This window comes from Falco peregrinus, chromosome 12, assembly GCF_023634155.1.
Source record: "Falco peregrinus isolate bFalPer1 chromosome 12, bFalPer1.pri, whole genome shotgun sequence".
Classification (NCBI taxonomy): Eukaryota; Metazoa; Chordata; class Aves; order Falconiformes; family Falconidae; genus Falco; species Falco peregrinus.
The window spans coordinates 23,314,913-23,330,766 of NC_073732.1; the positions used below are offsets into that span (position 1 = coordinate 23,314,913).

At 41.2% G+C, this 15,854-nt stretch overlaps 1 protein-coding gene across 1 annotated transcript in view; it reads left to right on the forward strand.

The window, feature by feature from the left end:
• The window catches only part of SPATA16 (spermatogenesis associated 16), an 87,318-nt gene that overhangs the window by 62,592 nt on the left and 8,872 nt on the right, over positions 1 to 15,854 (forward strand). Inside the window, exons 9-10 of the mRNA XM_005242847.3 lie at positions 2,312 to 2,476; positions 6,974 to 7,057. Of these exons, the coding sequence (XP_005242904.3) occupies positions 2,312 to 2,476; positions 6,974 to 7,057 (249 nt within the window). The remainder of the gene's footprint in view (positions 1 to 2,311; positions 2,477 to 6,973; positions 7,058 to 15,854) is intronic.

Below are 15,854 nucleotides of genomic sequence, written 5' to 3' on the forward strand. Positions count from 1 at the left end.
ACTCAATATATTCATTTCTTAGTGCTTACACAAAAAGGTTTTGGGTGGATTTCAAGAATAACAGGGAAAAACCTTTTGCTGCAACTAAAATGTTGTGTGACTATTTCATGTTGATAACAGCTCTTTTTCTCTCATTAACTAATTGCTTCTCCTTATATTAATGCACACAGCTCTACCTGGGGACACAGCTATCTGGCTTTCAAAGACCGGTGATTAGGTGGAGATGGGGCTTCATTTTCCTCCTTGCTTTAGAGCCATGCTAACTAGAGTGTGTCAGACTACAATTTCACATATCAGAGACCGGAGAAATCTTTTTTCTTGCTGATGTCTCCTACTAATACTAGGTCAGGTGCTTCGAAAAGGACTCTTCAAGTGTAAGAAGGCTGTCCTGATCTCCCTTCTTAGAGGTGGGTCAACAGAAGTTCATGAGAAGGTAGGCCTGGAAGGGCTTTTCTGGCTCCTCAAGTCAAATGACGTGTTATTATACACCTTTGTGTCACCAAATATCTTATTCACAAATTGAGTAAAATCCATCTCAGAACTAGTCAGGCTTTCTGCCTTTTCTGCTCTTGGTGAAACACATCGCAGACCTTTAACCTGAATTATTAGAAGCTTAATTGCCACCCCAGTCTTATTTGTACCTATTTATACACTATGGCCCTTCTGTTATCACTGTCTTTTATCTCTCCTTCCCTTTTCAGTTGTTTGCTCTCTTTGGAATTTAGCCCTGCATTATGTTTATTGAGAAGAGTAATAAGCTCTTGGCATTTCCATTAATAGACTAATCAAACCACACTTCTCTGAAAAGAGATATCTCCTAGCATGCTGGCTTCTCTGCTCCATGATGCTTGGGTCTAAATTAACCTCTCCAAACACAGCTGACTGGAGCTATCTGCAATACTCCAGAGAACTGCTGACCAGAGCTTCTTTTCCCTGTGCAGTGCCTTATTCTCTCCTTCAGCTAATGGAAATACCAGTTCATTGGCTCAGCTCTTTCTTTTCCAATTGCTTTCAGATCTGGAGCTCCCAGGTTACAGCTGCATTCCTGCCACTAGTCTCCAGTGCATGGTCTTTTGTTTCATACTATTTTACAATTATTTTAGGTATCATACTAAAAGGGGTGAAATTTATCCATAATTTTCTACAGTTAAAACTAAGCTTTTTTCCATTATTATTCTTGTAAGATGTATAGAAAGCAAGAATAATACTGTTATTAAATTTTTAGACTTGATACAGGAACTATGTTGACAGTCATTCTGATAACACTCGAGACTTGCCTAGTGCAAATTTCTGCAAAACCAGCATCAAGATTCTTTGCCAAGCTAAGTTAATTTTTAAAATGGGATGCCATTTATTGAAAAATTAATGTCATTCGGAACTTCCCTCTTCAATATGTGATTGGACCTAGAATCGCCTACCTGGAAGCGTGTGTAAGTGGCAGCATCAGCATGCCACCATATGTAACAGCCAGAACAAAGGTCTGCTAAAAATACTGGAAGTGGTTTTGAAAATTTATGCCAGTTCTTGGAATTTCAGGCACTTAAATACATTCAAACCCCTGATTAGATGAATGGAAATTTCACTCTGAAGGGCTGAGCACTCAGATACGCAATGGCTACATCTCGTCGGGAATCTAGGCCAAATTGCTTTTGAAAATCTCAGTAGGGTGCTTATTTGCATTTTTGGCATCAGAATACTTTTGAAAATATGGTGGTAAGGCTGCCATCCATCAAACACTTCAGCAGGTGCTGAGATTTTATGCAAGCACTTGGCTGAGTTTCCGTATTCACACACTTAAAATTTACCAAGTGCCTAGCTTCCTGGAAGATCAGAGACCACCTCTGCAGGTTTTAGTCCCTCAAGGTTATATATTTGAAAACTATGGATTTGCCTAGTCTGCAAACAAACCATAAACTGACACGCTGCACGGTTTCCTCAACCTCTTCACTGAAACTTTAAGAGCGATCCATAAAAGTAAGGTAATATTTAACAGAGAAGATTATGGAAAAGCCATTCCCAAATGAGAAAACTGCATTCATGTTTGTTATCTGCTCTCTCCCCTTTGCATGTATTATGACCACATATTTATTTTTTCTAGTACTATGAGAGAGATTGTGGCAAGGAAGTTGTTGGGTTTTCCCCTCTATTAAAGATTGTCAGCGGCATTATCGTAAAGGTACTGGATACCATATTGCTTATAGCATTACCAGCACAAATACATATGATGATAAGCCTCAAGGCACAGGACTCAAAGGATGAGCGTGTTTTCTGAGACTCTCCTCTAACCTACTTGCTTTTGCTGCGAAAACAGGACAATCTCTGCCCGTGTTCACGTGGGATAGAGAAGTTGCATTACGCCAGCCTCCTCGGCCGTTTGCACAGAGACAAGGAACAGTACCAAGTGATTAATCAAGCAATGGCTGAGCTAGCAACCGTTCCCTACCTGCAGGACATCAGTCAGCAGGATACCGAACTGGTAAGTATTCATTTCTAATACTTGTTTTGGCCTTTAGAGGCAGTAAGCCAGGGAGGGAAGGGCTGGGGCAGAGCGCTGCATTGCATGACTCTGGAAGTCATTTTTTGAATGTGCAGACCCAAAGTAGTTTTAAAATCCTACTGCAGTGCCTTGTCAGAGGAGGTGCTAATCACCTGCAAAGATGACTTTTATAGAAACAGCATGACTCATCTGTAGGCATATTTTTAAAACCTCTTCTTTTCCCCCAAACCTCCCCAAATCAGTCTGGGAAAATGATTGCAATTATTCAGATTGTGCTACTTTGAGATATCTAACATCAGGAGCCACCTGCAGCAAAACAGGCCGAAGCTAGGTGAAGCTGAGGAGAGGGAGGAAAGGGGAGAAAATATTTTCTTTCCTGGCTCCATGTATGACTTGCTCCCTCTCTCTGAATAAACCTGTCTACCTGCTATGCTTTTGTTTTCCCTTTGTAAAACGAGGGCAGTGATGCTAGCAGGGCTGTTGCAAGACTAGTCTCATTAATAGCTTGATAGTATATCAATAAGCTGCAATCAGAAAGTACCATACGGTTATTCTTCAATGAGACTGTCAGGTTTCCTGAGGAGGGGAGAGAGAGAGCTCGCTTACATGGAAATTTTAAGCATTTCATTCTAGGGGGGGAAAAAAACCCCAAAAACGCACACCACAAAAAAACAACAAGAGTCCGCCCACGCTCCCTGCATTTAAATGCAGTCCAATTTTGATGATCCAATTTCGGTTCACTACAAACTCTTGGTTTTCCCAAAGCCCGTCCCTTGACATTTGTTTGCAGCCCTGCAAAGCTCCTAAGCTCTGTAGAATTAAAGCTTCACAGCAGCTTGCTTTAGGGAAGACGAGCAGCGGCCTGCAACTGCAGGAGGTGGTTGCCAGGCTTTGAAGTCTGGGCTCAAGATAAGGGGAAACGACATTGCAAAGAAACTGTGTTATTAGAAGACATTCTCCTTTTGATGCAAGTTTTCTAGATTAAACTTCAGCAGGCCCACATTTCAAGGCTGACTAAAGGGTCTTGAGTTATTGGTACATATTTCAGTGATATGTTTTTCTCCAGGGTACAATATTTTCAGTACATCACACGTTAGGCACAGGCTATTACGCTCTTGCCTGTATCCTGTCATGTAGTAATCATAAGCCTGACCTCCCTGAAAAGCTTTTTGGGGGAGGCTCTAGGCCACCCAAGACATAGGTCTTCAGTCTTTTAGGGTAGGACTGGGCAGAACAAGGGTCTGAGCTGGCAGATTTAAGTGACAGATTGTAAATCTTTCAACGAAACACATATGATTTGTTTACTGAGCCCAAGGTAAAAATGTTTTTTAAAAGAATAAAGGCAGAAAATCTCTAGCAGCTACCCCATCCAGAGCATTAAAATGTATTAATTCAGCATTCATTTATTTTTCTTTGTCCTGTCATCCTGCCATAAAATACCTCTTTAGTCTGTGTGTGCAAATGGAGGCTCAGATGCTTTGTAGCTAGAATATTTTAGTAAACTTCAGGCACCACAGTGTTAAGGCACAAGACTGCAAGCAAGAACTTGCAGAGTGACTTCACCAGGGAGTGACTAATGGGCTTTACCTTTCTTGGTGGCACCAGCCTGCATGGCACAGGCTCCTGTCATGCCAGCAGGGACCATTTCCCTACCACATCACAACTGCATCAAGCACAGAACATTGCTGCCCATCGTTGGGTCTGCACGCCCAAACCAGCCAGAGAGCGAGCAAAAGATCCTAGCTCGCTCAGCCTACCTGCCATCCGCCTCATTTCACTGGGGGCCAGGCAGGATGAAACACTCGTGTGACTGGGCTGTACTGGTGTGATTCAGCAGCTCTCAATGGGTGATACAGGGGCAGCCCCTCCACATCCATGGGGTAAGAACCACAGCATCCATGCTGACTCCGTGTGCTTCTCATGCTCAGCAACATTTCTATCTAAATTTTACCGTGAAGAAAACTGAACTGGCCAAATTCTAATCTCACTTGTACTAATAAAAATTTAAAGTAATTCCTCTGAGGTCATTCTGACTTTACATTGGTAAAACTGAGATAAGAGTTTATGACCAAGCAAGGCAGTGAAATTGTGAGTTAGAAAATGCTAAAGATGCCAAATGTTTATTATCACATACAGCATAAGTTGTATAAAGTTTCAAACACACTGAATTTATAACAGTGTAATTTGCACTGATACAGAAAGGATCCCAAAGGCATTTCAGTTATAAACTCTTCTGTGTAAATGTCTTCCTGTAACTAAATAAATAGAGTCCTAATCTATGGCACGGAGAGCTTCAACTGAGGCGTTTTTAGATCAGTATTTATTCATAGACCCTGGAAAAATAAAGATTTCAGTTAGCTTGAACAGTTGAATATAAGTGGAGAAAAACCCTGAAGAAAATTTTTCCAAGGTTTATGATTTCAGTGTCAACATATTTGTACATCACAAATCAAGATGAAAGCCTGTTAAAAAAGCAGAAATTATTTCAATTTAAAATCAAATGAGGATAAGATATTTTTTTTTTTAATTAATGTAGCATTTTTCCTTGGAGGGGATCTTCCAAAACAGATCAGCTTTGGGAGAATTGCTGTGGGTTGCCAACTGCCCACTCTTGCGGCACGCACATTTTGCCTGCCAATAGAGCTTATGTGATAAAAATTAAAACCAGAGCACACGCTGGGCACTTTTCATTAGCATGTATCAAACCTCAATTGGAGAGGTTTCTTGGTTTAATTTCTTGCCCAAAGCAGTGGAATCACCAACCAGGTTGGGCTGTCAGAGCATCCCCTTAGGGGTGACAGACCAACGTCCTCGTCCCTACCCCGGTGGGTGCTGTTCAATCAGTTCTTCAGAGACAATCACTCCAAGAAAAGCAATGGAGAAACCCTCCCCTTCCCCTGATCGATTCCTCCTCTGCCTGGTTTAACGCAGGAACTGTGCTTTGCCCATTCTGCCCTTAATACCCTTAATCTCTAGGCCGTGTCTATTCTGGATTCATAGAAGGAGATTATCTGTCATAAAAGTATTGTGATGGAAAATTTCTGACAGGTTCTTGACTCTTTTCACATTAAAGTCAGAGGCAGAAATTTGCAGGTTTGTTTTTCATGAATACTGATGCATGACCAAAAAAAGATAAAAATAATAAAAGTTTTCATCAAATGTTTGAACCAATAAGATTCAACTTAATGGCTGCACAAGCACAGAGAAAGCAGGCTGGAACCAATCATAGCAAATTTATTTAGAGATTCAAAAGAGGTTTCCTGCATCCTTTACCCAGTGTTGGGACACAGACAAAGAATTTTAACTTCAAAAACCTGAATGCAAAGGTAAACCTGAGGAAATCCAGATCTGCTCCTTGAATCTCAGGGCAGCATTTTTATATCCTGCGCACATGAGCCTAAACACTGATGTTTCAAGTTTCATCACCTTATATGCTCACACCGGACTGCTGCCCTTCTAGGTACGGAGAGGGGAGATTATTAATGAATGCTTACGCTTACACTGCACTGTTACTTGTTATGAGTCACAAATTTGGAAAGAGGCACCAAAAACTATTGTTTGGGTTCACGTTAACCAAAAAAACAAAACATTTTGGAATAGACCTAACAGAACACAGCAACATCACAGGTATTAAATACAAGTTTCTCCCAATTTGTTCCTAAACACTAATGCCAATGGCTGCTCACGGGAGGACACCCTGGATCCAACCTTCATCTCTCCCTTACTGAATTAAGAGCAACTGAAACATTTTTAAGTGTTTGGGAAGGGTGCAGGGCAAGGTGATGCTATGACTAACCTGGAAGGGTATTGGAGTGAGGCAGTACTACAACTAACCTGAATTTTATCCTTCCCTCTAACACTAAGGACTGATTAGCAAGTATTTTCCTGCAGCTTCTTTTTACAGTTTACACTAGAAATTGTCAGCCTTGTTTTTATGTTCTGTTATGCTGAATGATGGGGAGAAGGGAAGGTTTGCCAAAGAAAAAAGGATAGTAAAAGCAGGGAAATGAGCTAGATACTTCCAGCTACAGTAAAAGCATCTCAGCTTTAGTGTTGTCCTCTTGTGAGGTTTTACATGCTGCTTTAAATTATGATACATTAGCCTTGGGAGAAAATACTAAAAAGCATTCATGTACAACACAGAATAACCCAGACAGCTAAAGAATGAAATATGGAGCCTTTATTCTTTACAACCCAAGTCTTCCTTTACTAAGTATAAACATTTACTGCATTAAAACGTATGGGCTTAAATACAAATTTTCCAGAGGATTTTTACCCATTGTCAAGTATTTTATATCCACAATAATACAGTGTAATGGCTAAAGCAAAGATGAGGTGGCAGTGCTTATTGTGTGAAAGATGAGTAATAAAATCATCAGCGTACAAATGATTTTTTAATTAGGTTTTAATCTGTGTATTTAGAGAAGTTATTTCTGTGTGAATTCCACACTGATAATTTTTATCTTGGTGCCACAGCTGCGGTTGCTAATGGCAGATGCCATGGACACCCTTGAAGGAAGAAGCAGTGATAAAGGACGTGTGTGGAATAAAATTCAGAAGGTAAAAACCTGCAGCAAAGGGCAGGAGAGTATATTGTTCCTTGGGGAGTAAATGTCCACCTGAGTCATACCTGCTTAAAAGGTAGAAAAGAAAGTAGGTGCCATTTGAAACCTGGCTGCATACTATGAACTCTGTTAGGGCTCAGGCACTAACCACAAACACAGGTTTCTTATTTCCTTTAGCCCCTATGGTTGAACTTTGTCCATGTTAATGGTCTCATGTGGTTATCTAATGCCAAAAAAAAAAAAAAAAACCAAAAAAAAACCCCCACAAAACAACAACTGAACAGCTTATTTTTGGCTGATAATTATACTGATAATTATACTTCTTTTCCATCTTTGTCATATGGGGTACTGTGCTAATGGGGGGTGGGGTGGTTCAGGAATAAAATTCAGCCCAACAAATTAGGTCCGCCAGCGGAGCTCAGATGAGGCTTCGGTGATGCGAGAGGTAAAAGACATGTTACTGCCTTTCTGGAGTCTCTGCACAGTAACCAGACAATGTAATTCTTAAAGGATTTGTGAAATGCGGGGTGTCTCGTGTTGGTACACAACAACTGTACAGCTGCACCTGACCCGATGTAATGAATAACAGGTCAAGCTAGGATGTAATTGTCTTATGTTTTTACAAAGTCTTTAAACCAGAGCAAATCACATCTCTGTTGGGAATTCAAGACCATTGACATGCAGCCACTTCTGAAAAAAAAGGATAGCAACACATCACCAGGAAAGGAAAACATTACTAATGGTTCAAAGCATTGGTTGTACCCTACACCTTCGGGCTCTGTCAGATCCGAGACAGATACACACATGTTCCAGGTTTTGGCAGAAGGCTGGAGGACAGAGGGGTTGAATTTCGGCACTGGCAGGACATGAAATTGTCCCTCTTTGGAATTTTGGGTTTATAGACAGATCTCAGGGAAGATACTGAAAACCCAAACCCTGGCTGCACCAAGTCGGTGTAACCAGGAGAAGCAAATAAGACAGATGTCTGAAAGAATTCACAGGGGTGGAGGGTCAAGGTATTTTCAAAGTCTGTATTTCCAGGCAATTCGAATTAAAATTTCAGAAGGCATCTCCTCTGAAAGAAAGTCTGAGTAGGTGTATTGCCTCAGTAAGCTGTCAGATCAGTGGCTTTTAATAAAGTTTTCCAGGTACAGAATGTTTTCAGAAAGTAACCAAAAGCTAAATGCCCAAAACTGTAGTCAGGCTGGGTTTCATCTCTTTCAAATGCTCGTGAGGCAAAGCAAAGGATAAATATTCATACCACTCTTACATTGCACCAGGATAATCTCTAAATCTCTCACACCTGCCTACAGATCGTATGAGAATTTTTTGCAAGACATACATTACATATGATATGAATTATATGTATCTATACAGCTACATACATATTGCCTGCCATATATAATAAACACAGACTTAAATATCAAAGACATTTTCCAAAGCATTTCAAAAATCAGAATTTTTTAATAACCAGCCCAACTTCAGGTGTTTGAATAACCAGCCCGATTTGCACAACTTTGAACAACCACAGTTGAGAGAGTGTTGAGAAAGGGTCACACCTGAAAGTAAGACCAAGTACACAGGTACCTAAATATTTATTAAAGGCTCATTGAAAGTTTGTTAGTGGTAAAAAGATTCCCACATGTTTCAATAGAGAGTGGTTAATATTTCATTATAAATTCTGTAAATCAAAGTGTTTTCTTTCATTGTATTTATATGTGTATACGTATGTACCTCCTCTATATTTCCCTCTATACTTTTACTTTCAGTATAATCTCAATGAAAATAGAGCTAACATTTTAAAATGGGCCGGTATCCCATATTATGCCACATGAATCTGTGCATAATTCAATATTCAGGAATATAATTTAGTGAATCCATGAAAATCTGCTCTCTGCCATTTTAAAATTTGGTGATTCAAAATTTGTTTGCATTCAGAACATAGTTTTGCATTTCATCTTTGACAGCTTGGGTAACTATTTGATTTGAAGTATCCTTTTCCAAGTAGAACTCACTTTTTCATAATACAAAAGTATTTTTCTATATTCTATCAGAACAAAGAAATGAAAGGCATCATCAAATACTCTTTTTTTCTACTTTACCTTTTTCCAAATTTTCATTTCAGCATATTCAGCATGTGCTTAGGAAAAAATTTGCTTTAAGTAGAGGAGACAAGAAAACACACAGGGAGCTTGGGTTTTTTTCTTGGATTTTTTGTTGGGGTTTTTTTTTTTTTTAAATCAGCTCTAATTAAGAACGTTACGCTAGGCTAAAGAACTCCAACACATTACTAGGAAGGAGGATTAAATATGATGATTAAAAATTGATGTGGTGTGGATTACCACATGTCACTCATGCTAGAACCATTTGGAAAAGTTCAGTATTTCTCAGTTCACTCATCACATGACGCTGATTGTAGGAGCCTACAAAGAACCTTCACACAGATCTAGTTACAAGGTAGTTATTTGTATTTTTGCTATTGAATTAATTTACATACATTGGAAAGTGGAAAAGAACATAAAGGAGTTTATACAATCAGCTATAAATGCAAAGCTCTGGAAAGCCGACAGCTACGCTACCACCAATGAAGTTTGGCTTTTGCAATAGAAACAGCTGTTGCACCTAATGAAAGCACTCAAAATTTTTCTCTAATGCAGCAGAATTATAGCAGTGCCTATTTTCCAAATGGTTAAAGGGTCTGTCAGAATTGCCGTTACAAACCACTGTTTTCAGAGTTTTATATTCTAGAGTCAGCCATAAAAATTCATTCAGGCTGAAATCTGACATAGAAGGGCACAAAGCCTGACACCCAAACACTTCTCCTTTTGTCACAATGGAGAGTTTATCAAATTAGTCTGAAATTAATCTGGACAATTTTGAATTTACAGGGCTGACAAAGTAGTAATATATGTGTACCTTCAAGTGTTTTGGGTGCTGCACTGCTCATCCCATTCACTGACAAATTTATGTTTTTAAATGAACTAATTTATTAAATGGGTTAATTATTTTTGGAAGCTTTAAATACAAAGATGTGAGAAATGACCTTGTAATTAGCCAGAGAAAAAGAGACCATCGCTGCACAGAAGACGCCTTTCTCAGTATTACCAAGCTAGGGACTCTCCAGCCACGTGGAGAGCTGGCCCAGGAGACCCTAGGTTACCTTGGGAGATTAAGAAACATCCTCCTACAAAGGCTTTACCCACATACTAGATATCCCTGAAGAATACCTCAGAGGCAGGAAAAATGGGTCAGGTCAGTCTCCCCAGATCCCTCTTCTCCAGGATTTTAGTTTTCCTTGTGGTCCCCTGGATAAGAGTCTGAGCTTTGTATTAGCAGTTTGGGGAAATAGACACCTGGGTCTAAGACCTTTCAAGCAATTAATGGAGGGACTGAGTCCCAGTCTACTTCAGGAACATGGGCATTCTGAAAAAAAAAAAAAAAATTATCGCCTTCTTTCTTTTTATAGTTGTCACAAATTCCCAAACTGAACTTGCTGGTGGCCAGACTGCTGGGTTTACAGAGGATTCAAGGCACCATAATAGGGGCTTCGGAATTTATTTTTAGTTACTGGCTGTGTCCAAATTGTGTTCTAGTTTGAGTTACAAAGGTACTTAAATATCACACTGTCAGCATTACACAAGAACGGCCTTCCCTAGAGCCACCCTTACCAATGGGAAGCCCTCTGAAAATAGTCAATAGGAAACACTATGGGAAAGAGCATCAAACCCTCTCTTTCAAAGAGGCTTAAGTCTTCACCAGTGAACAGGGGTAGAAATGTAATTTTGTTTACTGGATTTAAAAGTGTAAATTCTTTTCTTCATTCAAATTACATTTGAATTTATTATTTTAACAAGACTGATTTAGCCCAGTGGCTTAAGCAATAACCTCTGACGCCCATGGCTCCACAGCAATGAACGGGAAACTTCCAACAGAGGTTGAGGAGAGCTAACTTGGTGGTAATGCAGCTCAGTCCCACAAAACTTGGTCCAGCCAGAGGGTCTTAAGCAACTGGGGACACTACCACAGCAGCCAGCTCCGGCCGTTACTGACTAGCTGCTTTGCTGACAGGGTTACATACAATGTAAGCGACACCTGATGTGAACCAGAATGCTGGGATTAGCAGTAACGCTTTGCCCTGAGTAACTCAGGGAACCAGGTCTCTGCATGGCCATTGCAGGACTTTCTAGCAGCTGTGGACAGGTAGAAGGGCTTAGAGTACCTCAGGTTCATAACACGGCAGGAAGGCTCCCGCTTTTCTCTATAGGGCCTTTGCTTCTCGGCGGTCTTGTAAGAGAAAATATAAAGAAATATAAAGGGATTAGCCTCACAATATTGTTACACTGAGAGGCATTTCATTAAACCAGTACTTTAGAGCCTATCAACCAGGAAACTTTTGATGTCCAAAGAGACGAGAGCCATAAGCGCAGGTGCCCGTATGGCTCTGCTTCCCCTATGAAGATAACGTAGTTCTACTTCTCCGTTTAGCCCCTAGGCTTTCGTAGCACTTTCACAGGATCCTCTTAACATCATATGAACAGCCAAAGGAGAGACAGAAGTTGGCAAATAAACATTCCTACACTTCCACATGTGAGACACTTCATAAAACCTTCACATCTGAGTTTACCTCAAGGGCATCACATACTTTGCAATTTAGATAAGTTATTATGCCCATCATTTGCTGAGCTCAGTGGAATGCCTGTTTCATAAATCTGAAAGCAGAACAAACATGGATGAGTGAATAAAAGAACAGATGTAACTTACATAAGGATAACTATACAACAAATGCTGCACTAATATATGTGAATATGAAATGAAGTGAAACTAGCCTAACATATTATATAATCTTTTAGCCAGGCACATAGATTTTGAGCAGTTGACCTCTGCTTACTGCATGTCTGCCTTCTGCAACAGCAGGGGAACACTATCTGATGAACTGTGCTCTTCCACTGACATTATCTCTTAATTGAAAATCAAGCCATGGAAAAGGGCCATAGGCTTGCTAGTCTTTCGGTCAGCCAGAGGAGCAAGGAGAGAGATTCATAGTACGTTGATGGAAAGTAGACGTGATGCTGAATAGCATTGTACTGGCCACTACGACAGTTATTTGATGTGTATGACTTTGTAATGTCTTGTAAAGTCGTCCGAGCCCATGCCACAGCCACCGGGAACTGTGCTTGCTCTGAGAGCAGGCAGGCTTCAGAAGCTGTTGCGTTTTGGTGCATTTTCTTGACTTAAGCTTGACTGTTCCTGAATTAATAGGAGGAAACTGGTTCCTGGTTTGTTCTCTTTTGGGGCTGTGATACAGCCAGGTGTTTCATGAACGCATGGACCCATTGTGAAAAGGGAAAAAAAGGATGGGAAAAGCACATTTTCTGGAGCGGGAGTGCTAGTCTAATGTGTAACAAAGTCAGAAAGTGCAAATGCAAAAGGAAAATAACATTAGTGCTACTGATTCAAGTAGACTGAGAATGAAGGAAACTAATAACAGAGCAACCAGGTAGAAATGCAGAAATTTTTGTTGAGTTGACCAAAGATCAACTTTGTGCTAAGATTACAGAAAACACATTAAGATATCCTGGAAAGGATTAACTCAAAATCAGCAACAGCCTCGAGAGGAACAAGCAGCAGCTGTGGCAGAGGTTTCTAACCTGGCACCGAGTGGAGTTTTCAGACCAGGCAGAGGAAGTTAGGAGGGTGCCTGAGCAGAAAATGAGATCTGCCCCACTGAAGCTGAGGCAACACAGAAGAAACATAGGCAACCAGAGTCCCAGTAATAACTTCAGCCCCATTGCAGGGGCAATAAAAGTGTGGCAGCATTTGCAGAGCTCTGAGTAAGAGACAGGTGACAATGGGATTTCAGCCATTATCAACACTCCTGGTCCCTAAAATAAATTCCTGCCCTTGGGAGTCTCTGATTCTTTGCCTTGCATACAAGAGAAGAAAAGCTGCACCTGCAAGATGCCTACATGGCCCTCAGCTACACTGGAAGAAGCAATTGCATCCTGCCCATTTCCCACCCTGCAGACACCAGTATCTAATATAAAGCCGGGCTATTTAGTGACCACACACCAAACAGCTATACCTCCTGATCGCTGCTGGACCAGCACTGCACCATCAAAACAGAGGCCTTGACTACGAGGTTTGGGGTATACAAGGCTTTATTCAAGTCTGAAGAGATGTGGGAAGCTTCAGGTTTGCTGTTCCACATCCGAAGGAAAGTTTCTGTACATAAAAGCATGGGGTTTTCCAGCTGAATCAGCTGGTCTAATAACAGTTATCATCTATACCCATAATGCTTAGGCCATCACAGCAACAGCAACTGCTAATGCTGTTGGGAAGGAGTGTTTTGTGATGAGCTTTGGTCTGTTCCACCAAGCTATAGGGTGTGATAAGTCACCGGCATAATTTTAAATAGCAGCAAATCCAGCAACTGAGCAGTAAATGTCCTAAACACTGGAATAATGTAGCTGGTTGTAGCTGCCTGGCAGTTAAATCACAGGCAGTGCTGGGCATTAACAATCCCCACGTAAGGATTTAGATAAACATTTCCCCAACCCTTGCTAATCATGCTGGCAGTTATAAACGAGCAGTCTGCTCACCTGCTGCCCTCTACCAGAGAAGGTCTCCAGCCCTATAAACGCTTGCTACCGGCATTGTTACTGCTGTGAAAAACAGTACGAGTCAACAAGACTGCTCATAGTAAATACCGCACTGGGCAGTGATCTCAGGAGAGCTTGTCAAGTACAAAAGGACCATCTGAGTTGTAAGGTAGTTAATAAGTGTAATTCATTACCAGCATCAACAATAATTTTATTCAGTTCCTCAGCAACAAACATTCTTTCCTCCATCTGCTTTTAGCACTGGAGCTTCACCAGTGCGTTGAGAACCTACTGGCAAACACTGGTTTCTGGTGTTTAACTGAACTCATTCCTTTGCGATGGAAACGTGCAGCAGAGCTGTCTGTCAGACTCCTTTCCTTAAAGAAAGGCAGCACATACAAATGAGGCATGTGAAAATACAGGAACGGAGCATGAGGGACAACATATTTATCTTTGGCATCAGCATTTGAAGCTATGTACGTTTCTAGAAGCAGGTCCAAGGCAAGGGTTGTGCAGTCGGTTGGGTTGCAGCGCCAAAACATGAGGAAATGACCCCCCTGCCCGCAGCAGCCCAGATCACGCGCTGCTCTGCAAACCCGCTCCCTTCCAAAGGCGACCGTAGCCGCTCCAACGTGCTTCGCTTCACACACAAACAGTGAAATCATGATATTATTTTTTCCAGATACTGAACAACCTTTAAGGTCCTAACTGACCTTAATGGAAGGTACAGATTGGGATTTAACTTTTATCAACATATCAGTAGCTTTTCCTCCACACCCTGTACAGCCATCCCTACTTCCCATAGGCCCTTCAAGTACTGTTCCTCCGGTTATATTCACTCCAAAGAGTGCTTTAGCAAGTTGCTCTGGGAGACAAAGGAAAACGTTTAGAGGTACTTCACGTTTGAAGGCAGCTCATTTGCCTTCTATTACTAATAACTCCTAAGTAATAAAAATAGATTCTGTATGCCAGAAGAACATTTTTGCCATTATGTGTTATTTATAGCTCCTGCATATATTTTCAAAAGTACCTGTTTCTTATTTGAGAGTGACTCCCACAGTTTGTATTGGGATTTAGGAAGTTTGGATGTTTAGGTGTTATAGATAACGTGTACGGATGCATCCATGCAAGGCAAACTTGTACTGTTTTACAGTTTATGGAGCCAGCTTGCTGCTTATCCATCTAAATATTTTTGTAAACAGATTTATTTTCCTACAGGAGTTTGTCCTTGTGGGATCCTGGCTCTTTCTCATTTCATTCTAAACTCTTTAGCAGGTACAATAGCTGATATTTTGCCTTTGCATTCAAATTCATGCCGCTCTTTTAAAAGCTCCTCCATTTTTGGACAAGCCACGAAGCTTCCCTTGGACAGTCAGTAAGCCATCAAACATGGACATCTGTTCCTTGGAACAGCCCCCTTGCCACAAAGGTTGACAAGTTTCATGACATCTGTGGCGCATCAGGACTTGGACTAAACGACGCTGAATGATGGATAGTATCACAGTGTTCCCTCATCAGAGCTGGTACACATCACAGAACTAGGAAGCATATGTGGGAAACCTTATCCCTATGAGTGCATAGGAAGGGCAAAGTATATACTTGCCTTGTGGTATTTCAGGGCAAAAGCAGATGCGTCCAGGCAAGTTCAGAAGTGACTGACAGGGCACTACCAGAAATGCGGTAAGATTTTCAGAAAAGGAGACGCAAACTGCCTATAAAGCCCTGCTTTGAAGAGGTTGATCTAGGTGACCTCCAGAGGTCCCTTACACCAAAATCTTTCAATGATTGTAATTCAGCTGCAGCCAGCAAGAGCTGCTTACTTATCCCTCCACACCGCGAGCAAATCAATCAGGATGGCATCCAGAGAGCAGGGCTGAACGCTCACAGTGGCAAGCCTCTCCCCTTTATCCGTCACCGAACAACATGTACCAAAGGGCAGGATTAGAAATATTTTTATATGCTCCAAACAAGGCCTGTATTCTCCTTATCTTTGTGTGGATCTATACAATGTCATTTTCAGAAACTCCTGTAGGTCCGAATCAAATCCTAAGCCAAAGGGAAACCATATATTGCCTCGCCTGATTAGCCCCTCCACAGTTCATCGCAGCAGCTAATGCTGGTGCATTGCCTTTCCCAAAGAGCTCTGCGCTTTCACTGCGGACGTGAACTTACCCCAGTGTCCCAAAGACATAA